Source organism: Trematomus bernacchii, unplaced genomic scaffold, assembly GCF_902827165.1.
Source record: "Trematomus bernacchii unplaced genomic scaffold, fTreBer1.1, whole genome shotgun sequence".
NCBI lineage: Eukaryota > Metazoa > Chordata > Actinopteri > Perciformes > Nototheniidae > Trematomus > Trematomus bernacchii.
This window is the reverse complement of record NW_022987839.1, coordinates 5,453,425-5,478,101: the sequence shown is the minus strand read 5'-3', so window position 1 is coordinate 5,478,101 and position 24,677 is coordinate 5,453,425. Positions and strand designations below refer to the sequence as shown.

Sequence of the window (24,677 nt, the reverse complement as noted above, 5' to 3'; positions counted from 1 at the left end):
TTCCCACGCTCTCTAAAGTTTAACTGAATCAAAGAAGAATTTTCTACACGTCGTAGCACCGCAGTCAACAACTACGTCTGATTATCTCGAAGTGTGTAGGGTCCTTTAATCCAAGGTTTTAGAGAGAAGTGCATCAAAGATAGTTCAGTGTGTAATGACTTTTAAACATATATAATTTTAAGGGTTTTCTTCTTAGATAGTGAAGTGAAAACTGCTAGTGACTTATCCGACCAGCCCACATCGTCCGATCGGCCCACTTCTGTACCGGCCCATCGGGATTCGTCCCGAACGTCCCGATGGCCAGTCCGCCCCTGGTCGACAACCACTGCTTACTGAGACTTCAGAGGAGGGGAATAGATGTGCAGTTATGCTGGGTGCCTGCACATGAGGGGGTTAAAGGGAATGAGCATGCTGATAAGTAAGCAAAAGAGGCGTTACAAAAGGAAATAGCAATACCAGTTTCACTTGGAAAAGGAGAAGGAAAAGCAATAATTAAGAAGAAGGGTATGGAAATATGACAGAAAAGGTGGGAGGAAGATCAGAAAGGGAGGAGATACCACAAGTTACAGAAATCAGTCATAATGAAGATCTATATACAGAAAGGAACAGACGGGAGGAGATCATTATCACTAGACTCAGATTGGATCATACAGGATTAAACGGCACAATGTTTTTAAAGAGAAAAAGCGAAGTTGAAGAATGCAGGGTGTTGAGATCTTCATATTAGGTTGAATAATTACAACGAAAGTTAGTTATAATCAAATATAATCAATTATATTCTTGTATAACCCACAATGAAAATGCTTCATATTTTTATGATTTTCTATATTTACAGTATAAACAAAACAAAGTGGTTTGTTGAATTGAGTGTGTAAGGCCTATAATGGTTTATGGGTGTCACTGATAAGAGGAGAGACAGTTTCTTCCCTCTTCCCTCACAGGCAGTACACAGGGAGGGGTGCTCCTGAAAAATAACTGAGGCCCCAAAAAGGTGGTTATGTCATAGCCGAGAATAATATTTTGCAAGTCCTGCAGAGTAGGGGTCATGACCTTTTTGCACAAACATGGGAAGGTGTGTCTTATGCCATAGTCATAGAATATGTCTGGTCATGTCCAGTTCTTTACATCAGAGGCCATGCCCAGTTTCCACAAATATGGGTATGGAGGAGGTGTCTTTAGGTTTTTCTATCCTGTTTTCGAGCATAAAGACACTGGCGGATGGGGAGGAACTTTTTTTTTTGGAGAGTGAGAGAGAGGGGGGGGGTTCCCCTGGTATACTCTCTCCCGGTAAAGCTCTCTCCCTGGAGAGCTGGGTTTTTGCTCTCGGTAAGGTTCTCTCAAACTTGGTAAATATCTCTCGAATTTCTTTGTTGAATGAGTGGAATGATAGGAGTGGGTTTGTGAGTATTAGTAACCGCCACCTGTGAGGATCTTCCTCCGAATACATGCAGGATATAGGTATGTGTTTGTGAATGTTAGTACCCGCCATCTGTGTCGGATAGGAGTGTGTTTGTGAGTATTAGTAACCGCCACCTGTGAGGATCTTCCACCGAATACATGCGGGATATAGGTATGTGTTTGTGAATGTTAGTACCCGCCATCTGTGTCGGAAAAAAGGTATGGAATTGATGTGAATTGATTTGGTGAATGAAAGTTTGAATGTGCTTTGTATTATCACCGGCCTTTTATGAGGAAATGCCTCTAAATTCTATCGGGAGGTTTTAAATGTCACAACTGAATTGGGCAGTTGAAGTTACAAATTATGGTAATAAATGTAAAACAGTGAATTAAAGTTTCATATTAGAACATGATCACAGCATGATAGGTTTAGTATGATTATAATGTTGTAACGAGAGAAGGTAAAAACCCTGTATAAGTTTGGACCTATTTTTCTTCAAATAAACTGATCCCACCTTTTGGATTGGGACAACTTAAAAGACATCTGCACTCTCCTCTCCTGCTTCAAAGGTAAGATTGCACACTGCCACACTCACACTTAGGTAGGGCCACACCTCATTTACTGATATCAAAATCCTTCGGGATCACTTAAACAGATTTAGGGGGTCGTCTGAATTGAAACAGCAGTTAATTGAACCTGGTTCTTCAGGGAGTTAATAGAGGTGAGATCTTGCTGACCTTGGTGGATCTGAGCCAAGCAGCAAACTTACATAGACTCGATAACTTAGGTTAATTAGGAGGTCTGAGTAATTTGTCGGAATAAATGATCAGCTCCTCCCGACTCTTACAAGGGGGTGTGGAGTGAACACATCATATTACACTGCAACATGTACAAAACAGAGAGGGAAAACTAAGAGACAGGGTCAGAGAGGCAGGAAGGGAGTGGAGCCTGATGGGGATACTGGGAACAGAAGGTGAGGGGGTAAGAGCTACCAGGAAGGCCATTCTTAAGTATTTGAGTGAAACAGGATTGATTGGAAGAATTTAACACAACGTAAACAACACAATGGTATAATTAAAGGATGATATGGTGATACACACTCTTGTACAGAAGGTGGCGGTATGCACCTTAAAGTTGTTTGCAATCCGCCAAAAACCGAGAGAAGAAGAAGAAGAAGAAGAAGAAGAAGAAGAAGAAGAAGAAGAAGAAGAAGAAGAAGAAGAAGAAGAAGAAGAAGAAGAAGAAGAAGAAGAAGATTTCGTAAAGGGCGGTCCACAATAGATGCTTTAGTAAGAGTGAGTAATGATGTGGAAAAAACATTGAAATGATAGAGATAATGGCAATAGTGTACTTTGACATTGAAAAGGCGTATGACTCTATGTGGAGGGATGGGTTACTGATCAAATTGAGTAGAATGGGTATTGGAGGGAGAATGTACAATTGGGTAAGGGACTTTTTAACAGACAGGACATTTAGAGTAAAGGTTGGAGCAGATATTTCCAATTATTTTTAAATAGAAAATGGTATTCCCCAAGGGAGTGCAGTCAGTCCAATATTATTTAACATCATGATTAATGACATATTTACATGCTTAGACACATGCATTCAATCGGCTCTATACGCAGATGATGGGGCTATTTGGATGAGGGGAAGAAATGCCCCATACGTAATGGAGAATATAGCTAGAGCGATTAAAAAAGTGGAGAGGTGGTCATATAACTGGGGATTCAAAATGTCAGAAAGCAAGTCATGCTACATGATATTTACAAATAAACGCAAGATTGATGGCCAACAGCTAACACTATATGATCGTCCAATGACAAAGGTGAATTAGTTCAAATACCTAGGACTGTGGTTTGATAGCAAATACACATGGAAAATGCATATTAAACAAGTGAAAACAAAATGCAAAAAAGTATTACATTTATTACGAGCTGTAGCTGGATGCAACTGGGGCGCAGACAAACAAGCATTAATAGACATTTACAGATCAATTATGAGGTCCACAATAGACTATGGTTGTATAGTGTATGGAGCAGCAGCAAAAACATTGCTTTTAAAAAAATTGATAAAATACAATATAAAGCATTGCGGCTGTGTATTGGAGCGATAAAGTCATCCCCTATCAATGCAGTTCTGATAGAAGCAGGAGAGACACCTCTGGAGATCAGAAGAGAGAAACTTGCTCTGTCATACTGGGTCAGGCTACAAGGAAGTGGAGAGGGAAATATTTCAAACAGAATATTACAGGATTTCTGGGAATATGCTAAATTCCAGGGGCGTGGGTTTGGCTGGACAAGTAAGGAGAGAACGAGGGCATATGGAGTGGAGACCATAAAGTTTGCCAAAGCAAGCCCATTTAGTAGTGTTCCTCCATGGCTTTCCCCAGAAGCTAAAATAGATATGAGTATTGTAGAAAGGAAAAAAGAGTGGCAAATAAATGAAGTGGGAATTAAAACAAGTATGTATGAAAAGTACTACAATTACCTACACATTTACACAGATGGTTCTAAGAACAAGGAAGAGTGTGTTGGAGTTGGTATATACATCCCAGACTTTAAAATATCTATTTCAAAAAGAGCATCTGATCAATTATCAGTGTACACAGCAGAAATGCTTGCTGTAATAATAGGATTACAGTGGGTTGAAGAGGTCAGACCAGATAGGGTGGTGATGTGCACAGATTCATTGTCCATATTACAAAGCATACAATCAACAACAACTGCCAGAGAAGACATTCTCATAGAACTGAATCATAGCCTGTTAAGAATTCACAGAGGCGGTATATACTCCATCCTCCCAGCTCCCCCCTCAGTCTCTCATCAACTGCCTGCATGACATCAAAACATGGATGTCTTCCAACTACCTTAAGCTGAACAGCAATAAAACAGAGCTCATGGTTGTGGCACCCAAGGCCCTGCTCCAGAAGGTTGGTGACTTCATCCTCGAGGTCGACGGCTGCTCCATCTCCCCCATCTCCTGTCATCCTTGACTCCACCCTTTCCTTCCATTCCCACGTCAAATCTGTGACCAAATCGGCCTTTTTCCACCTAAGGAACATTGCCAGACTCCGACCGTCACTCTCGGAGTCGGTTGCCGAAACCCTAGTGCATGCGTTTGTCACCTCCCGCTTGGACTACTGCAATGGTGTCCTGTTCGGGTTTCCCAACAAAACTCTGGACAGGCTCCAGTATGTCCAAAACTGTGCTGCTAGGGTACTCACACACACAAAGCCGTGGCAGCACATCACTCCCACCCTCATCCACCTACACTGGTTGCCGGTCAAGTCCCGCATATCCTACCAAGTCCTCCTCCTTACCTACAAGTCCCTCCATGCCCTTGCCCCCCAGTACCTATCGGACATCCTTCACCCACATGCCCCACCCCGGAACCTGCGGTCCTCAGACTCTGGCTTGCTTACCACCCCCCGCACCAAACTGCGAACCTTCGGGGACAGAGCCTACAGTGTGGCAGCCCCCACCCTCTGGAACGCTCTCCCTGCGGAGATTCGCAACATCCCCACACTCGACGCCTTCAAAAGGGCCCTCAAGTCCCATCTGTTTGCCAAGGCTTTCGGCCCCTAATCGATCTGTTGTTTTGTCTGTCTGACTTTTGTTTTGTTATGTTTGTTTTTGCCCTATTACTTGTAAAGCGACCTTGGGTCCCTTGAAAGGCGCTATATAAATCCAAGCTATTATTATTATTATTATTATTAGATCTGCAGTTCTGCTGGGTGCCCGCACATGAGGGGGTGAAAGGGAACGAGTGTGCTGATAAATTAGCAAAAAGTGCACTACAAAAGGAAATAACATTACCAGTTCAACTTGGTAAAGGAGAAGGAAAAGCAGTAATTAAGAAGAAAGGGATGGAGATCTGGCAGAAAAGGTGGGAGAAAGACCAGAAAGCCAAAGACTATCACAAAGTACAAAAGACAATCACAATTCATATTTATAAAGAAAGAAACAGAAGGGAGGAAATCACGATCGCTAGACTCAGAATAAATCACACGGCTTTGAATGGTACGCTGTATATCATGGGGAAAAGTGACAGTGACAAGTGTGGGAACTGTGGAGTAAAAGAAGATGTAGAACATATCTTGATACATTGTGACATCTATAAAGCGGAAAGAGGAAAACTAAAGGCTAAAGTTTTAGAGGCAGAGAGGGAATGGAGTGTGGTTGGTGTTTTGGGAACAAAAGGAGAGGGAGTAAGAGCTACCAGAAAGGCATTGTTTACATTCTTGAGTGAAACTGGGGTAGGAAAAATAATGTAACATTAGGTCAGGAAAGAATATAGATTTTTATTTTTTTCATGTTTTTTGTTGATTGATTTATTTATTTTGATTAGATCATAGGTTAAAGAGTTGGTATGATATGATGATTCATACTCATGTACAGTAGGTGGCGGTATGCACATTTTAAGTTGTTTGCAATCCGAAGAAGAAGAAGAAGAAGAAGAAGAAGAAGAAGAAGAAGAAGAAGAAGAAGAGCCTGGATCGAGGTGGCGTCTCGTCGCTACGGTTCTCTCTCTGTGTTCCTGAGAAAGTGTGTGTGAGCTCCAGCACTACTGATCCATCATCTGTGTTTGGATAAACCTCTGAATGGACTGTGTGCTCTTTTTTTTGGAGCGTTTACCTCGGACTATAGGAGCTAGCTTAGCATGCTAGCTGGAAACACGTTAGCAACACTAGTCAGATTGAGAGTTTGATGGAAAAGGTGTGTTTAACGGAGTTTGCAGGAAAAGGTGATCTAGTAAACATGAGTAAAGTCCAAATGCTGCAGTCGTCGAAGAAGCAGCGACTCACTGCTGAAGAGATATTTACTCTGTTTGAAAAAACGATAGCAGAGCTTGAGGAGGAGCTGTCTCTTTCCAAAGAGGAGAACAAGAGACTCCAGGAACTACTGGACGCTGTTTTACAGCCTCAGCTTCGGATACACAGAGCAGGTCTGTTCCCTTTACCCTTAATTAACACTTTACACTCTTCAGTTGCACTTTATTACCACATTAATAACACTTTAGGCCCTTTATCAGCACTTGCTGCAGGTAGTAGATCCTGAAGTAAAAGCACAAACACCACACTGTGAAAATACTCCATTACAAGTTAAAGTACTGCATTCATATCTTATTTAAGTAAAAGTATGTAAGTATTATTAGACACATGTACTTTATTATAATAATTCAAATGTATTACGGAAGAGCAAACCTACCTAAATAAATTTATAAAAATACATACATTGAATAATATGCCATTTAATTTACTGATTTAAATATTACCCATACATGTAGGCACTAGTTGGTTAAATGTGACATACATTGATACTTTAGTTTTAATGCGCTTCTTTATTCACCTTTTCTTTTTAAATGTGTAAAAGCAAATAAAAACAAACACTTTGAATTAAAGGTGGGGTAGGTAATTTTGGAGAAACCAGCTCGAGTGTGCTAGAATTGGAAAATACACAGCCGGAAAAAATCTGCCACTTCCTTACAGAGCCCCTCCTCCAACACACACGAACGCGCACATGACCAATGAGGGCACGAGATAAGTTTGTGCACAGATGGAAGGCTGACAGGCAGGTAGGCCATCCAGTTATTTTAGCCGGGCCGGTGTTATGCCGTAGATTGAAGCCTTGCGGTAGATAGGCTAGTTGCACGGGATGACGTATTTCCATTTCCGGTTCATTGAGTGTGCGCTTGTAAACTTCCGGTCTACGGTAGAGCGGTAGGGCGGGTAGATAGCGATATAGATAGCTATAGAGAGATAGATAGAGATATAGATAGAGAGATAGATAGAGAGATAGATAGAGATAGATATAGATAGAGAGAGAGATAGAGAGATACAGATACAGATAGCAAGATAGATAGCATACAGATAGCGCTAGAGCAAAGTGAGAAGGCTAACGTTAACGTGATGGCACTATTTTACACTCGATGTCTCCAAGACCTACCGAAGGTTAACATCAGTGATGTACATCGGCTGGTACAAGCGGCAAGCTCAGCCCCGAGGAGCAAAAGAGAAAAGGGGTTCAAGATGTACATATCCAGTTACATCGACAAGTATGAAGGTAAGTGACAAACAAAGCTGTAGTTACTGGCTAACTTTGACAACTTGACAGTCTTGATACAGTGTACAGCGTTTTAATGATGTACTATTACGTGTTTTGGATAACATGAATGATGTCCAATTCCCCACAGTTTCAAACAAAGATCTACCTTCAGGGAGAGTGAGCGTCAGGGCTAGCTGTTACAGGTCCATGAGGAAGCATGAAAAGCCTCACGATCTCAGAGTAGGGAGGAAAATAAAAAGTGTTCATCGGTTCAAAGCCTCAATCAGGTTAATGTTCTGGGGTTTTGATGTGGCTAGAGTAGGTAACCTGTGATTTAGGATTCAAAAAAGCCCGGCTAGCTGACGTGTTGCAACAGATTGCATAGTGACAATAAATTAGCTCACATCAACTGGTAGCTAGCTATGTGTGTGTAGCATGAAGGGGCTACAGATTTATTTTCGTTTTGTAACCCTCTCGTGTAAAATGATAAATACATTAGCTAAACCCAAACTTAGCTTTCATCAAAGATTCTTAATGAGAGGTTGAAAACCGTCTCTACTTTCATGGAAACCCCAGAAACTGGTTGTGACGGCTGCTGTTCTTTACTGTATGGTTAGTATAATCCATGTAGGGTCCAGTTATTTGTATGGGCCAGTGTTAGGTAAGTGCTGGTTTTGTATCCGACATCTATGTTAAGCTGTTCAACGTTCTACTAACACTATTTTATGTAGTTATAATATAATAATAAGATAATAAATTGAGACAGCTGAGAGAGCTTATCTGTTTGAATGTCCTTAAATTACAGTATTCCAAACAGCAGAACTTCTGTGTATGTGATGTGACTGATAACCTGACATGGTTTAGCCTTTTCCCACACCTACTACTTGCCTGATCAGCCTGCTCTCAGCTTTCTCATTTTTCTGTGTTGTATTGAAGCAGTGTCCTAAATGTAAAATGACTGACATTTTGTTTTAATGTGTAGATTGTCTTTGAGAACTGCTCACCCGTGGAGATTGCAGTGGCAAAGTGTTCCTGTGTAGCTGGAACAGCACTCTGCAACCACAATGTTGCACTGCTGTTCCAGACCGCACACTACTCCACACTCAACCTGGCTGCTGTACCCCCTGTCCTCAGCTGCACTGAAACAGAGCAGCGATGGCACAAGCCAAGAACCATGGTAAGTACAGTATGTGTTCACAACCAATCCACGGTTTAATTAGTATTTCCTTTGTGCCAAGAGCTGATCTAGTATGTTGCATCAATGACCATTTCAATTAATTTGACACTTCTTTTGTGTTATTAATAGGGTGTGAAACCAGGCAGAGTGAGTGACATGGTGTTCATTTCCACTAAGCCAAAGCAGTTTACAGTTGCTGACGGTGTAAGGTAATATCTATTGTCCTAAGTAATTGTATGTAGCCTGCAACAACTTTGTGATTGTTGTCTGAGTGTAAAATTGTTCTTAAAGTCCTAATTATCATATAAACATGTTCAAAGGAGTACACGTTACAAGGCCGTGCGGGGGGAGCTGCCAGACCCAGATGTCCTCAAAGTCAGTGAGGTATACAAGGACTTCTCAGCAGACATCACACCACTGATCACCACCATGGCTATAAGTGTGGACGTGCCACTGGTTAACTCCACCTTTGGAAAAGTTCAGGAAGGTAGCCCTATCTCATACCAGCATCCGCTACCTCTTAGCCGGGTTATAGTGCGTCACCCAGATGCCCCTCCACCACCACCTCTACCTGTGGATGGCTATAGGCTGGAGCCTACCACCTGTGAGTTTGTGTGCAGTCACCAACAGCACCTCCATCTACTCTCACTTGCGACAACATTGCTCATGGCAAGGAAAATCGAGGTGGCCACAAGGGAGCAGAGCGACAGTGTGGAATGGCACCGTGTTAGGAGGCCAAGAATAACTTCTTCCCGTTTCAGGGAAGTATGCCATGTTCGAGGTCAGAGTTCGGCTGAAAACTTGGCACAACGGATTCGGAAGGGAGTGGCGCAAACGGCGTCAATGAAGAGGGGACTGGCACTGGAACCGGTTGCCATCCAGGAATACTACCGGATTAAAAACACCAATTACTGGCCGTGCGGGTTTGTCATTCACCCAGATGCCCCCTGGTTAGGGTCATCTCCTGACGGTCTGGTGTTTGACCCAACTGAGAGCCCACCTTTTGGACTTGTTGAAATAAAATGCCCAAATGCAAAAAGTTATGTGGACTGTAGCTACTTAAAAATGCAAAGTGGCACATTAAAACTGAAGCAGTCTCATAGCTACTATTGGCAGGTGCAAGGCCAGCTCCTACTCACAGGGATGGAGTGGTGCGATTTCGTCGTTTTTGCAGAGGAGGATATCCTTATACAGCGTATCTGCAGAGACTGCGAGGTGGCTACAACCATTAGGGAGAAGGGAGATTATTTTTATATTTTTTTGTATATGGACTGATATGCACTACACTACATTAGTGTACCACACTACATCACACTACATTACTGATCTAACATGAATATTTTCCTGTATATAGTTCTTTCAATTGCTAAATCCAGAACCAAGTGTGTTCTATAAGTCAAAAAGATCCTTTAGTCAAAGGACCTATGTGAGGAAGAAAGGGGTGTTTATTGGCAGACATTTAATGTCATATGACGTTATTCATTAACAAAAGTTGTGGATGCTAACTAACTTATCTTGCATTGATCTGTTCATCTGCTACATAAACTAGCATTACTTAAATATGCAGAGACTAATTGAAATGTTTAAATATGTATTTTCTTCCCCCGATATAACATCAACCTATGTTTTGTAAAAGTGTATTAAATGAATCTGTAAAATGTTATCATATTGTGGATTTATTATATTATGTATTGTCCTATGTTATTTTTGTGTGCATTTGTTTTGAGGTTATAATTCATTAGTACCTAAACATAGTATGGTATGACTGCTTTTTGTAATGACCACAATGAAATACACAATTGGTTTGGGAGCAAGAAATCTTTTAATCATTGCTGCCCAGGCTTTCACCAGTGGTCCGTTCTGGTAGTTGACCAGGAAGCAAGCCACATTGAAAAGCTCCTCAATGCTTCCACACACAGACAGTGGTACGGCTTTGTCAAAGAGTTTGTTCTCTTTGACCCTTCTGATGCACCTCTCCACATGGACCCTCAGAAGTGCAATGGATTGAGTCTGCCTGACATCCTCCCTGCTCTTTTTTTTTTTTTTTTTACAGAAAGGCAGGCCGGTAAACTTTGCACTCAACCAGATTGTCCTCAAGGAACCCTTTGTCGACCATTATTGCCATGTCTGGTGTGAGCAGGCTCACGATGCCAGACAGCTTGAAAATCTCCCGGTCACTCAGATCCTGCATACAGGCCAGACACAAATGTAATGGCACCATGTGGTGCCATGCCGATCATGGCCTTGAATGTAACATGCGACTTGTATGTTGAAAACACCTCACTCTGCAGCAGGAGAGATGATGGAGTCTGGCAGAATACTTCAGTGCAGTCAAGCACCACTTGTGTGTCAGGGAAAGCTGAAAACTCTGGTGGAAGGTGAGCTCTGACAACTTCGCGTGGGATCCACAGACGTTTGCTTCCAAGCAGTTGGTATAGGAAGTGTGTCCAGGTGGAAATAATTCTGCTGACTGGTGCGGTGAATGCCAAACCGTTCTGCTAGATGCCTCAGATGTAGGCCCACTGACAGGTGCATGAGGAACAGCAGCAGCTCATCTATGGGTGGAAGTTTCTGTGAAAACAAATAAGTGTTAGGCATACTGTAGATACTGTTATAGGGAGACCGGGTACAGTTGTAACACATTTTCCTGGGGTTTGTTGTTCTCTCTCTCTCTCTCTCTGTGTGTGTGTGTGTGTTTATGTTTATGTTTATTAAGGATCCCCATTAGCTTTTACTCTTGACAAAAGCTACTCTTCCTGGGGTCCGACACTTAAAACAATACAACAATAATACAAAACATTCAAGACATAACTCCTGACATCATTAACAATATTAACAACATCACCAATATCATCAACAATTTCCAACATCATTGGAACAATCTCATCCACTTACAACATCAATCTCAGCCAAGGATGAGTGCACAAGACACCCACCAGTACAAAGCATGAGATCAAATAAAATTAGGGTTCACAGCTCACAAGGGTACATGGTCATTAGTAGATGGCCTTTCAATCTCTTCTTGAAAGAGGCTCTGGACTCTATTTCAGCAAGGTAGTTTGGCATTGAGTTCCATTCCTTTATAGCTCTATAAGTCACAGAAGATTTCAGAAGATTGGTCCTGGGTTTAGGTGCCAGTAGATGGCCTGATGTAGCTTGTCTAGTCCTATGGTCATGCTCGTCTCTTGTATAAACAATTTGATCATAAAAATACAGTGGTTTTTTGCTAAATTGGACATTTTTTTGAAAATTGATAACACAAGTTTGCAGACGTTTCTCAACCGGACGCCATGATAGGTTTCTATGCATAACTCCAATATGAGTGCGCTTCGAACAGTGGAGAGCTAGTCTGGCAGCCTTGTTTTGAGCTATTTGTAATTTCTGTATATGTGTTTTTGCTGCTGATGACCATATGACCGGACAGTACTCAAGATGTGACAAAACCAGAGACTGAATGACTTGTTTCAAAGTGGTTGGTGTTACATACTTTGTACATTTTCTCGTCACAGCTATGCTCCTTCCCATTTTAGTTATGATACTGTCTATTTGCTTTGTCCACTGTAAACCAGAATCAAGAACAATGCCAAGCAACTTAGTCTCGTTTACCTGTTCCACTGGCTGACCAGCCAGTGTCAGGCTTAATTGAGGATTGCTGCTTAACATATGTCTGGATCCGAACACCATTGCTTTTGTTTTTGCAATGTTGAGTACCAGTTTGTTATTGTTGACCCAGTCTGCTATGGCTTTAATCTCTATTTTAAGTAGATTGTTTAACTCACTGCATGTTGATGCTGTACTGTACATTGTGGAATCATCAGCATACATTATTACCAGTGACGTGCGGTGAGGTTCATGGCTCTTTCAGAGTCAGATTTACAAATATTATATTTTGACCTTAGTCGAAATATTCTGTTATTTTCAAAAGCTTTTTTAGTCTGATGCTATGATTAATTTTAAACAGATCGATCAACAAAAGGATACCCAAAATCTAAATATTGGATTGTTCTTTCTTAGTAAGATCCCATTTTCATTACAGTTGTGGTCTTACCTTGACTTGAAGATGAATAGAAATCCATGCTATCCTTCTGGACAACAATCTCTATTACTTTTTTGTAAAAGTCCTCCTTATCTTCCTGTAGTTTCTAAAGTCTAGTTTGTTGTTTGCGTCTACCGTCTCTGCGTAGAATAACAGTAGCAACAAGAACCTGTGGGCTCACGTGCGCCCCCTTCGCAGAGGTTATGGCTGCCTCTCCTGGTGCTTTTTTCATTGCCGTTGTACGATGAGACCAGCGAGCCTAAATATCATATATACGTGAAATAAGTTATTTAGAGACTATGGATGGCGAGGATAAATGTAATAAAGGGATCTACAAACATTACATTGGTGACCTACAGTGAGATGGTAACAGGCATGCGCTTAGGGCCCGCTTTCCAGCCAGTTTCTGTGGGGTGACGCATTCTGAAGTGAGGCAGATCTCATCTGTGCCTCACCTTACCCCACAGTAACTGGCTTGAGCGCGCTCACAAAATAAGTGGCCGCGCTAAATTAGTGCCCGCGCTCCAGCAAGTTACTGTGGGCTTACGTGAGGCAGAGCTCGTCCCTGCCTCACTTCTCATCGCTCCCGTAGCAAAGCTCGGCAAATTTGCTGATTTTGACTATAAAATGCGATTGGAATCATACAGAAATCACATTTACACAAGATCAGTGGAGACATTTTATTATTATTATTATTATTATTTAGTTTTTCTTTAATTGTTTTTCCGTTACATTGGAGTATGACAGGTGAGGCTCTGCCTCCCCTGACTGCACGTCGCTGATTATTACACTGGACTTATTTAATACGTAAGGAAGGTCATTTGTGAATATAGAATACAACAAAGGCCCAAGCGAACTCCCCTGTGGGACCCCACACTGCAACACCTTACTTTCAGAAAAGCTCCCATTGAAAAAGACTCGCTGCCTTCTCCTAGTCAGGTAGCTCTCCATCCAACACATAGCAACAGAACCAAAGCCATAGCATTTGAGTTTGTTCAGCAGCAGACTGTGATCGATTACATCGAAAGCTGCGCTAAAGTCTAACATGACAGCTCCTTCAAGCCTCCTATCATCCATGCTCTTTAACCAGTCGTCTGTCATTTGTGCAAGTGCTGTACTTGTAGAGTTTGGGTGTATACTATTTTTTCTATTAATTTACTTAACACTGGGAGGAGACTTATAGGTCGACTATTGGAACCAGCAAAGGATTTTCTTTTATCCTTGGGTAATGGGATAACCTTGGCTTCCTTCCAGATCTCGGGGCACACGCCTTGCTCTAAACTTTTATTAAAAATGTGACTCAATGGCTTGGATATGTATTTGGCCGTCATTTTGAGCAGTTTACCATCCAAGTTGTCAATCCCAGGAGATTTATCATCGGACAGATGTAAAAGCATATTTTCAACATATTCTTCTGTAACATTGTGGAATTAAAACATGCACTGCTTTCCCCTCATGATACGATCTTTAATGATGTGATGTGACACTGTGTCCTCGACTGCACCCATGGCATTCCTCAGCTTGTCTACTTTATTTGTAAAATAATCATTCAAATGATTTGCAATATCTGCTGGCTTGGTAATGAATTTACCCTTGGTTTCTATAAAGGAAGGCTGCATGTTTGAGTTCCTCCCCATTATGTTATTCAATATTTTCCATAATTTCTTTCCATCATTCTTAGTATCACTGATTTCCTGCATGTAGTATTCCCTCTTTCTACATTTATTCAATTTGGTTACCGCATTTCTTAGTTTACAGTAATGTTGTTTGTCACATAGAGAACCTGTTCTGTCTGCAGTTTTTTTAGCATCATCTCGTTGGACCATTAAACTTCTCATCTCGTCATTCAACCAAAGTGCACACTTTGACCGGGCAGACCATTTTCTCAGCTTGTTGTGTGTGTGTGTGTGTGTGTGTGTGTGTGTGTGTGTGTGTGTGTGTGTGTGTGTGTGTGTGTGTGTGTGTGTGTGTGTGTGTGTGTGTGTGTGTGTGTGTGTGTGTGTGTGTGTGTGTGTGTGTGTGTGTGTGTGATGCACTTGTTAAACGGTGGTATAGTGCACAGCGTGCATAATTAATATACATCCATGCTTGTATGCTGCATACCGTTGTTGTTGGTTGAGAGGAATCCGAGCTGCTGGCAGAGGATGCCTTGGCGTTGGTGATCCGCACCATCTTGGTGTTGGCTGCTGGCTCCACCAATTTCCAAAAGGCAAGGAAATGCTTGTATGTGACAAATCTAAGAATGTAATAATGTTCATGTTAGACATCGTTTTGTTTCTTAAATTAGCTTCCCCAAATGAAAGGTGTTTTTCAAACGAGTGGCCATAACAACATCCTGATAGCCTTATAAACAAACCTGGTGTAGAAACGAATGTCCTCGTCCGACCCTGCGAGGCGTTGTATCCCGAAACGAGATCGCAGTTGTAACACTTCCAGCTGGTGTTGGAGCTCCCTAATCTGACTTTTCAAGGCTTCGTTCTCGTTGGTTCATCACTGCCGTCGCTGGATTTAAACAGTACTCATGATCAGGCAGTGCAACTGTTTCCACCTCGTACTCAGCTGTCAAGTCCGGGGTGGGGCTCTCTGCCCTCGGCCGACGCTCCCAAACATTTCATCTTGGTGTAGGTAGCTCGTAATTATTCCATGAAAAGAGAACAGGTGTAGCTCCTTTCTGTACTCGGTGCAGTCCTCCAGCTGTGACCAATAAGTCTCCTGGTCGAAAATGCCTACTGCACACACAGGTATTTTTTGTGGGGCTGAAATTGTCCCTACGGACCTTGATCAGCCACTGAGCCTTTACCTCAGCATCAATGGGAAATGCATGGAAACTTATCTCCCGATTATAACGGGACGAATTGTTACACAGGGGCACACAGCAATGTAGTGCCGACTTTCTTACCCGCTGGAAGGCCAATCGCTTTTCTTTACCCCGAAATCCGCTCATTCTTGCTCTTGGTGTGTCATAACAAACTGTCAAACTGTCAAGCTGTCAAAACTCTGTACTCAAACCGGAAGTACTCGCCCTCACACCCACCCGCCGGAAGTTGATAGACGCCATCTTGTGCACAGAGCCTATTGAAGCCCTGTTCGCGGGGACGCGCAAAGGTGACGTCATCGCCTGTATTGAGCGTTCGCCTATGTTAACGATGCCATGATCTTAGGGCAGGAATACCGTGAACATAGTTTAACGTGACAGAGGAATAAATACACACATACACCATCAGCTTTGCTTCAACCGGAAGTGACACGTTTTATTGCGCATGTCCCTTTTATCACGGGAATACAGGAAGTGATTAGTATAAGAGTATTAAATAAACAAATTCATATATTACATTTCATAATTCAACACCCCCACTTACTCTTATACTGCACAATTTCTCAACATGAATTCAAATGTAAACACCTTATACACTTGCACAATAACACAGTGTTTTACATTTATGGGGTTATTTACATTCCAAACAAATACTTTACAAATTTCTCACTTTTGACCTTTGTTGCAGGCTTAGTGAAAATATCAGCAACCATATCAGCTGTAGGGCAATAGTCAATGGTTATCATGTTATCACTCAGTACAGTTCGAACAAAATGATACTTGATATCCACATGTTTACATCGTTGACGACATACTGGGTTCTTGGATAGAGCAATTGCACCCTGGTTATCTTCAAATATTTTCACAGGAGTTTCACTATCCATGCTCTCTATTAGCTGCACAAGATACAAACTCTCTTGTGCTGTGGCAGCCAGTGCCATGTACTCTGCCTCACATGTCGACAAAGCTACTGTTTGCTGTTTCTTTGATCTCCAAGAAATAACAGGCCCATTGCTAGTTAGACTAAAACAGTACCCTGTTATACTCCGTCTGTCATTTTGGTCTGTTGCCCCAGTATGCAACATTTTATTTCAGTTTTTCATCTTGTTGTTTAAAACATAGCTCCTGATTTATTGTGCCCTTTAAGTACCTCAATACATGTTTCGTAGTTAACCAGTGTTGTTCTTTTGGCTCTGAAAAATACTGTGACAGTTTACTGACTATCCAACTTAGATCAGGCCGTGTAGATGTCATTAAATATATTAAGCTGCCTATCACTTCACGATATTGTGTTGCATCAACAGCTTCACCATCATCATCAAAGTTTTGTTTCTGTTCACACGGGGTGGACCTTGGCTTACCATACCATTCATACCAAACTTTTCCAGTATTTTTGTAATGAATTTCTTTTGACCCATCTTTATTTCTCAATTCAATGTCAATGAAAGGAAATGTTTAAGTTTCCCAAGATCCTTCATTTTGAATTTTGTGCTCAACATTTCTTTCACAGTATTAATTGTGTGAATATCATTAGCTGCGATAACTAAGTCATCCACCCAAATAATCAGAATGATCCTCTCATTTTCTATTCCTTTACTGTAGACACAGTGATCAGCTGGGTTTTGTGCAAAACCGTTCTCACAGAGATGATCATGCAACATTTTCTTCCAGTTTCTTCCAGATTGTTTTAGCCCATACAGTGATTTATTCAGCTTGCAGACTAGCTTTTCATCTGTGTCTGACTTGACCTCAAAACCTTCAGGTTGCTTGGAGCAATCAATTGGAGCGTGTAAATACGCAGTTTTAACATCCATCTGATGTAGGTGTAAGTCATGTTGAGCTGCCAGTTGCATCAAGCTTCTTACTGATGTCATGTTTGCAGTCGGGGAAAATGTCTCCTTATAGTCTATTCCTGCCACTTGACTATATCCCTTTGCAACATATCTGGCTTTATATATCTCAGTCTTTTCTGTGTTTTCTTTGATTGTATAGACCCATCTACCCCCCACTGCATTTTTGCCCTCTGGTAGTGTGGTCAATGTGAATGTGTCATTTTCCTTAAGCCCTGAGCCTGTTTTTCAGGTTTCAGGCTCGAAAATGACATGCCCAGAACAAATGACTATAACTTCACTTCTAAAAGGGTTAAATTAATAATCGTTTTTCTCAAAGCAAGGTTACACCTGTGAGTTGGATGTAGAAGTGTCAGAATCAATATAGATGTTTCTGTGTCAGACTAAATTCAGATGGAACATTGTAAAAAAAGGTAAATTCTTACCTCCGCCTACAAAAAACCCATTACTTATAGTGAAAACCACCCTTGGATGATGGGTTAGTAGACTAAAAGCTTTAGGAATCCAAACTACAACATATAATAAGTACCCTGTATCAAGATTGATGCAAAACAAGTGACATTTGACCTCTTTAGAGAGATTTATAAAAATAAAAATAATAGGAAATCTCAGTTTTTTACATAAAAATGCAATGATGGATTATCAGTAATCCTTTCAAAGTGACACAGACACATTGGATTAACCTATGGATTAACCTTCAGCGGCGTTTTTATCATTTTAATGCCATTGAACACGACTATTGATCAGAATAACAGCTAATTTGAGACGATTTCCCGCGAATGTTCCGTAATTCACGTGTTGTTGCTTGGTGGATACAAACCTTTTCTCATAAAAATCGTCATCACTTGCCTCAAAATCAGTCTGTGTATGTCGCTCGACAATACTTTTTGTGACAAACTTCACTTGCCTGTGTTTTCGAACACTACCAGTGTCTGGGTTGTAGACTAGGTATGCTGGGCTGTTTTTATCATACCCCACAAAAATACCCTTCTCACACCTCGAGTTTTCCTGCTTGTATGCATAGCATACAGATCCAAATATATTCATTTTCGAGAGGTTCGGCTTACGTCCTGTCAGCATATAATAATGCGTCTGTCCTACACGTCTGTTGTAACATCTGTTACGTATTACAGCTGCAGTCATGACGGCATATGTCCATAGCTTCTTTGGTAAATTGCTCTCAAGAAGCATGCATCTTGCCATTTCAAAAAGTGTTCTCCAGTTTCTCTCAGCTGTCCCATTTTGATGGGGTGAGTAAGGTGCTGAAGTTTCATGTCGTATTGCATGTTGTCTAAGGAGCGATTGAAAGTTTGTCCCGGTGAATTCTGTACCGTTATCAGACCTTATACATTTGATTTTACCATAAGGTGCGACATCAGCAATGAATTTCTCTGTGGCTTTGAAAGTATCACTTTTAGCTTTTAGGAAATACACAAATACTGCCCCTGAAAAGTCATCTGTAAAAGCCAATGTGTATCTGAATCCCTCCTTAGCCTCTGGCTCAATGGGACCTGCTAAATCAGTGTGCACAAGATTGAGCGCTGCTTTAGCTCTTGCATCTGGTTGTCTGTTCCTACTCTGAGCAAAAGTACACACTTCACAGTTAAGGTTAGATTTATCAATCCCACCCTTAATTTTCATCCCCTCAGTGACTTTTTCCAGTTGTGACACATCATCATAGTTACAGTGACCAAGTATTTTGTGCCATGTTTCAATGTCATAACATCCATAACATGCATCGTCCTCAGCTTCACAGTCCACAGTGTTTAAAAAATAAAGTCTATCATATTCCTTGATGTCAAATATGTTAACTCTCTGGTGAATCAGCTGGTTACAACCCTGACGAAGGTTCACTGATGCTCCGTTGGCTGTCGCTGCTTTAACAGAGAAAATGTCTTGTGGATAGGACGGTATGTAGAGCACGTCCTTCAGCATCGCTGTCACTCGTCGTCCCTCCGTGTCTTGCAGGCAGACCTCCGCCTCTCCTTTCTTCAAAGCGACACCACTTGTTCTTGTCCCGTCAGCCAATTCAACAAAGTGGTCTTTCGGTTGAAAAGTCTCATCGAACCTTTTAAACTTGTCGATGTTCGTTATTATGTGTGACGTTGCTCCGGTGTCGACCATCAGCCCTTTATGTCTAACTCTGGTTACTGGACTGTCACGTACTTTAAAAACAAATGAGTGGTCCTCAACGTCAGTTGCTTGTTTAGCATTGTCTCTCTCTTTGCGTCTGCAGTTTGCATCTATATGTGTGGAATTTTTGCAAAAACTGCACCACTGTCTCTGGTCTTTGCTGTTGCTGCTACTCACACTTCGACACTCACGAGCCCGGTGTCCTTTCTGACCGCAGTTGTAGCAGGTGATATTGGGGCCATCTCTCCACTTCACCCAGCCACTCGCTTTCATAATATTATCAGATTCCTCACTCAAGTTGGCATTGTATTTTTCTGTGCTTTCATAGCTCCTCAACTTTGTTTTGAACTCACCAAAAGTTAGCTTCTCATCCCCTTGTGTAATGTGGATGGCAAACGGCCTAAAACAGATTGACAGTCCCTTTAAAATCATGGCTATCAGTAGCCCGTCGCTAAGAGTCTCTTCAGCATTTCTCAGTCCTGTAATTGCCGTTTCGGCATGAATAATATAGTCAGTGACGCTCTCATTAGCGGCTTTCTGCAGCGACGTTAGTTCAGTGTAGAGGCTGATCACCCGTGGTTTCCCTTTCCCAGCGTAGTGGTTCCTCAATATTTGTAACGCTTTTCTTCCGTTGTCCACTTCCGTTTTTGAGTCCACTCTGTTATGTTCCTCCTTCCTACAGAACAGACTATGACAGGATAATATGCCATTTGTCAGTATAGTCCTATTTCTTAAAACCTTCTCTGTTGTTTAAGTGTCTGATAACCACGAATAGTAAGCAATGATATAACAGTAATGATATAACATATGTCAGACACTGTGTTATTTTCAATCAAGCCTAAAAGATAATGTGTTCAAACTGGCTTCACTCGCTTTAATTGCTCCTTTTGAATGTAATTTTCCTCTGTGGTTTCCTACTCAACACATGTTTGTATTGTAATGCCACTCATATTTTATTTTTTATTGTATTTTAAGGTGACATTGAATGCTTTGAAAGGTGCCCTAAAATAAAGTGTATTATTGATCTTATATCTGTGCCTATATCACACTATTAATGTTCCTTATCTTAGACTAGGTTAATCCTGGTGTCAATAGGGAAGATCTGCACTGTTCTCTTCATAACATGTTCAGCAGAGCAGGTATTTCTCCTGCCAGATTTGGAACCCCCCCTATCATTTTGTCCAGGATGGTCATAGACTCACCAAAATCACACTGGTGTTGCCTGTTCCCCTCTAGTTTGTGCTCGCAAAAGCATTTTACTCTAGGCCCAGCAGGTAAAAAACAAAAGAGGGGCTTCCATATCAGGCAGACCAGGTGTTGTAGCTGCCGGATTTGGAAGCCCCTCTTTCGTTTTTAGAAGGGCCAGATCCATTCACAGCATGGTACGCAAGTACCAGTGTCTTGAAGTGGATTCTAGCAGTTACTGGAAGCCAGTGAAGTGAGCGGAGGAGCGGCGTGGTGTGGGAAAAATTTGGAAGGTTGAAGACCAGACGAGCCGCTGCATTCTGGATGAGCTGCAGAGGTCAGATGGCACATGCACGTAGACCAGCCAGGAGGGAGTTGCAGTAGTCTAGGCGTGAGATGAGGAGAGCCTGGGTCAGAACCGGCGTCGCTTTCTGGGTCAGGTGCGGACGTATCCTCCTGATGTTGTAAAGAGTGTATCTCCAGCAGCGGGTTGTAGCAGCGATGTTTGCAGTGAAGGACAGTTTGTTATCTAGAGTCACACAGATTCCTTGCAGTCTGAGTCGGGGAAACAATAGAGGTGCCGATGTTGATTGTTAAGTCAAGAGTGGGACAATCTTTTCCCGGAAGGAAAAGCAGTTCAGTCTTGTCAAGGTTGAGCTTGAGGTACACAAACACACTCAGAGCTCAGGCTGAGCTCTGCGGTGTCTCGCGGTCTCGCAGACCCCATGCAGCAACCAGGAAACAACACCAATAATCCAGCTCACACTGTCTGTGCCTCGAGCCTCAAAGGGCGGAGCAGCGAGCCCCGCAACGTCCCGCCAACATGGCATCCAGACCCCACGCAGCATTCTCATCTGTTTGTCATTACTGGTGTCGTTTTCTGGTTGCTAACAAACGCTATTGTAAAACATAAACACTGATGTTCAGCTGTAACGGTGGTGGACTCAAAACAGAGTGGGCGAGCTAACCAATCAGAGCACAGTGGGCTCATAGGGAGAGGGAGGGGGGGGGGGCAGGAGCTCCAACAAGGCGTGTAGGACAGAGAGTGAATACACATACTATACATAGATGCTGTATGAGAAAACCAATGTGATTTTGGAACATTGAACAATGTAAATCTATTCTAGTAGACCTCAACAATGGAATTATGAACAGTAGAAATGGCCATGTCATGGGACCTATAAGATTGTCTGCTCCTTGAGCTCTGTGATCATTTATGTGGGCTATAATCTGAGGTGCCTTAATTTGCGGTTTCTGAGGCTGGTAACTCTGATGTATTTATCCTCTGCAGCAGAGGTAACTGTTGCTCTTCCTTTCCCGGGGGGGGGGGGGTGGTCCTCATGAGAGCCAGTCTCATCATAGCATTCGATGGTTTTTGCGACTGCACTTGAGGATACATTCAAAGTTCCGAGACTGGACTATTGTAACGCTCTGTATGTGGGTATGGACCAGGCCTCAATCAAACGCTTACAGCTAGTCCAAAACGCTGCTGCACGTTTGCTGACTGGCCACAAAAAGCGCGACCACATCACCCCTATTCTGGCCTCACTACACTGGCTTCCAGTTCGGTTCAGAATTGATTTTAAAATCCTTTTATTTGTTTTTAAAGCACTAAATGGGCTGGCTCCGGCCTATATAACTGAACTGCTCCAGCGCTACACCCCAGCCAGAGCTTTAAGGTCTGCTGACCAGCTGCTGCTGGTAGTGCCCAAGACCAGGCTAAAAACCCGAGGGCACCGAGCCTTCGCAGCAGCTGGCCCTAGGCTCTGGAACACTCTGCCCTTCCATGTGAGGTCGGCCCAGACCCTAGGGTTTTTTAAATCAAAACTAAAAACACACTTCTTCTCTCTGGCTTTCTAGTTAGAGCGGAGCACGACTCCTGACTTTTCCGTGTGTTTTATTTATATTTTGTTTTTTAAGATATATCTGTTGTAATTTATTGTCGTTTATTGTGATTTGTAGTAATGTGTTTTTATTACATGTACAGCACTTTGGCTCGACCAAAAATCGCTTTTAAATGTGCTTTATAAATAAAACTTGATTTGATTTGAAAGTTCTTGACATTTTCCGGATCGACTGGCCTTCATTTCTTAAAGTGATGATGGACGGTCGTTTCTCTTTACTGGGTTGAGTCGTTCTTGCTATAATATGGATTACAACAGCAGTCAAATAGGGCTTTCCACTGTGCACTAACTCTACCTCTGCAACACAACTGATGGTCTCAAACACATTAAGAAGGCAAGTAATTCCACACATTGACTCTTGAAAAGGCACACGTGTTAATTGAAAACCATTCCCGGTGTCTACCTCATGAAGCTGACTGAGAGAAGCCAAGAGTGTGCAAAGCTGTCATCAAGGCAAAAGGGGGCTACTTTGAAGAATCTAAAATAAAAATCATATTCTTGATTTCTTAACACTTCTTTGTTAACTAGATAATTCTAGTGTTCTTTCATAGTTTTGATGTCTTCAGTTTCAATCTACAAAGTAGAAACAAATTAAAATAAACAAAAAACATTGAATGAGAAGGTGTCCAAACTTTTGACTGGTACTGTATATAAAAAAACGCACATTTTTAATATTTAGCAGGTTCCCTCATCTATAATCATTTATACAAGCGCAACTTTGAACATGTACAGCAGTAAAATGCAACATACGAAATAATCAAGAAACATTATAAATTAAACACTGACAGGGAACATTTTACTGCACCATCATTACTTTTACATAAGAAGGTGCCGTCAAATGTTCTGTTAATACTTGCATACTTTTACTTAAAGTGGACCTATCATGCTATATTTGAATAATATAGTGTAGGACCATACCTATATAAGGCATATTTATACTTTTTTTTTTTCAAAATAGCAAACAGATCATGCATTTTAGCCATGCCTCATTTCGCTCAATTTGAAAAATGTTAGCTCTGTTTTTGCAAGGGTTGATTATGTGAGCAACAGCACCATCTAGAGGCCTGGCATATGTACTACAGCGTCTCCAGCGCTTTCGAACGGCAATGGCCGTGGCTGTCTCCTCCTGATTGGTGGAGTTGGCCCAATAGCCGTAGCGCCACCGTCCTGACGTCAGGACAGTGTTCAAATCTGGATCAGTTTTTATCAGATCCGTTGCAGCCCATTTTTTAGAGATTTGGGTATGGAGGAAAATAGAGAGGGTTGTGTTTTCTGACACTTGGTGAGTTCCCTGGAACACCGGGGACACATATTCATGTATAAAAGACGTACAAAAGTGCATTTTGCATGATAGGTCCCCTTTACATAAGGTTTGAATGCAGGATTTTAATTTGTAACAGAGTATTTTAATTCTATACTGTAGGGGTAGTGTATCTGTGAACGATCCCAAATACAATTCATTGTTTACATTGCAGCTAGTGCTAAGCCAGAAGAAAAAACCCTTTTAAAGTTTTAACTAGAAGTGGAAAGGGGCTGGGCTACATAAGGTGAATTGAGACAACAAAAATACACAATAGGTGGGACTAAGAAAGATAATGTGAAAATATAAAAACAAAGGCATTAATTAGGGCTGCAAAATGTCTCCCATTGTAATGGTGATTAGATTTTTAAATGCTAACACGTAACAGTTTGTTCTGACTGTGTGTTTCCCGTTTCCTGCAGATGTCCAGCTGCTGGTGGTGGTTAAAGAAGAGCTTCTCCCTGACCAGCAGGAGTGGAGCACCAGTCTGGACCAGGAGGACCCAGTGCCCCCCCCACACATTAAGCAGGAACAGGAGGAACTCAGGATCAGTCAGGAGGGAGAGCAGCTTCAGGAGCTGGAGGAGGCTGATATCACCAAGTCCACTTTCACTCCTGACCCTGTGAAGAGTGAAGATGATAAAGAGAAACCTCAGTCCTCACAGCCTCATCAGAGACAAACTGAACACATGGAAACAGAAGCTGATGGAGATGACTGTCGAGGACCAGAACCAGCCAGGAACTCAGATCCAGAGAGCAGTTTACAACCAAAGACTGAGGACGACACTGAAGGCTCTTCTGAACCTGACACTGGAGACTCTTCTGAACCTGACAC

General features: G+C 42.0%; 1 protein-coding gene across 1 annotated transcript; it reads left to right on the top strand.

Moving 5' to 3' along the window:
- The first annotated feature begins 5,887 nt into the window (after positions 1-5,887).
- On the top strand, positions 5,888-10,283 carry LOC117500362. The gene is made up of 5 exons (XM_034153223.1): positions 5,888-6,343; positions 7,339-7,461; positions 8,426-8,620; positions 8,750-8,829; positions 8,941-10,283. Exons 2-5 carry the CDS (start codon positions 7,363-7,365, stop codon positions 9,893-9,895), a joined length of 1,329 nt encoding a protein of 442 aa, XP_034009114.1. The 5' UTR covers positions 5,888-6,343; positions 7,339-7,362; the 3' UTR covers positions 9,896-10,283.
- Positions 10,284-24,677: the final 14,394 nt, after the last annotated feature.

Coding starts and splice junctions, on each gene's coding strand:
- LOC117500362 (XM_034153223.1), top strand. CDS start 7,363: ATGTACATCGGCTGGTACAAGCGGCAAGCTCAGCCCCGAGGAGCAAAA. Junction 7,462..8,425: donor TTACATCGACAAGTATGAAG/GTAAGTGACAAA, acceptor TTTAATGTGTAG/ATTGTCTTTGAGAACTGCTC. Junction 8,830..8,940: donor ACAGTTGCTGACGGTGTAAG/GTAATATCTATT, acceptor ACATGTTCAAAG/GAGTACACGTTACAAGGCCG.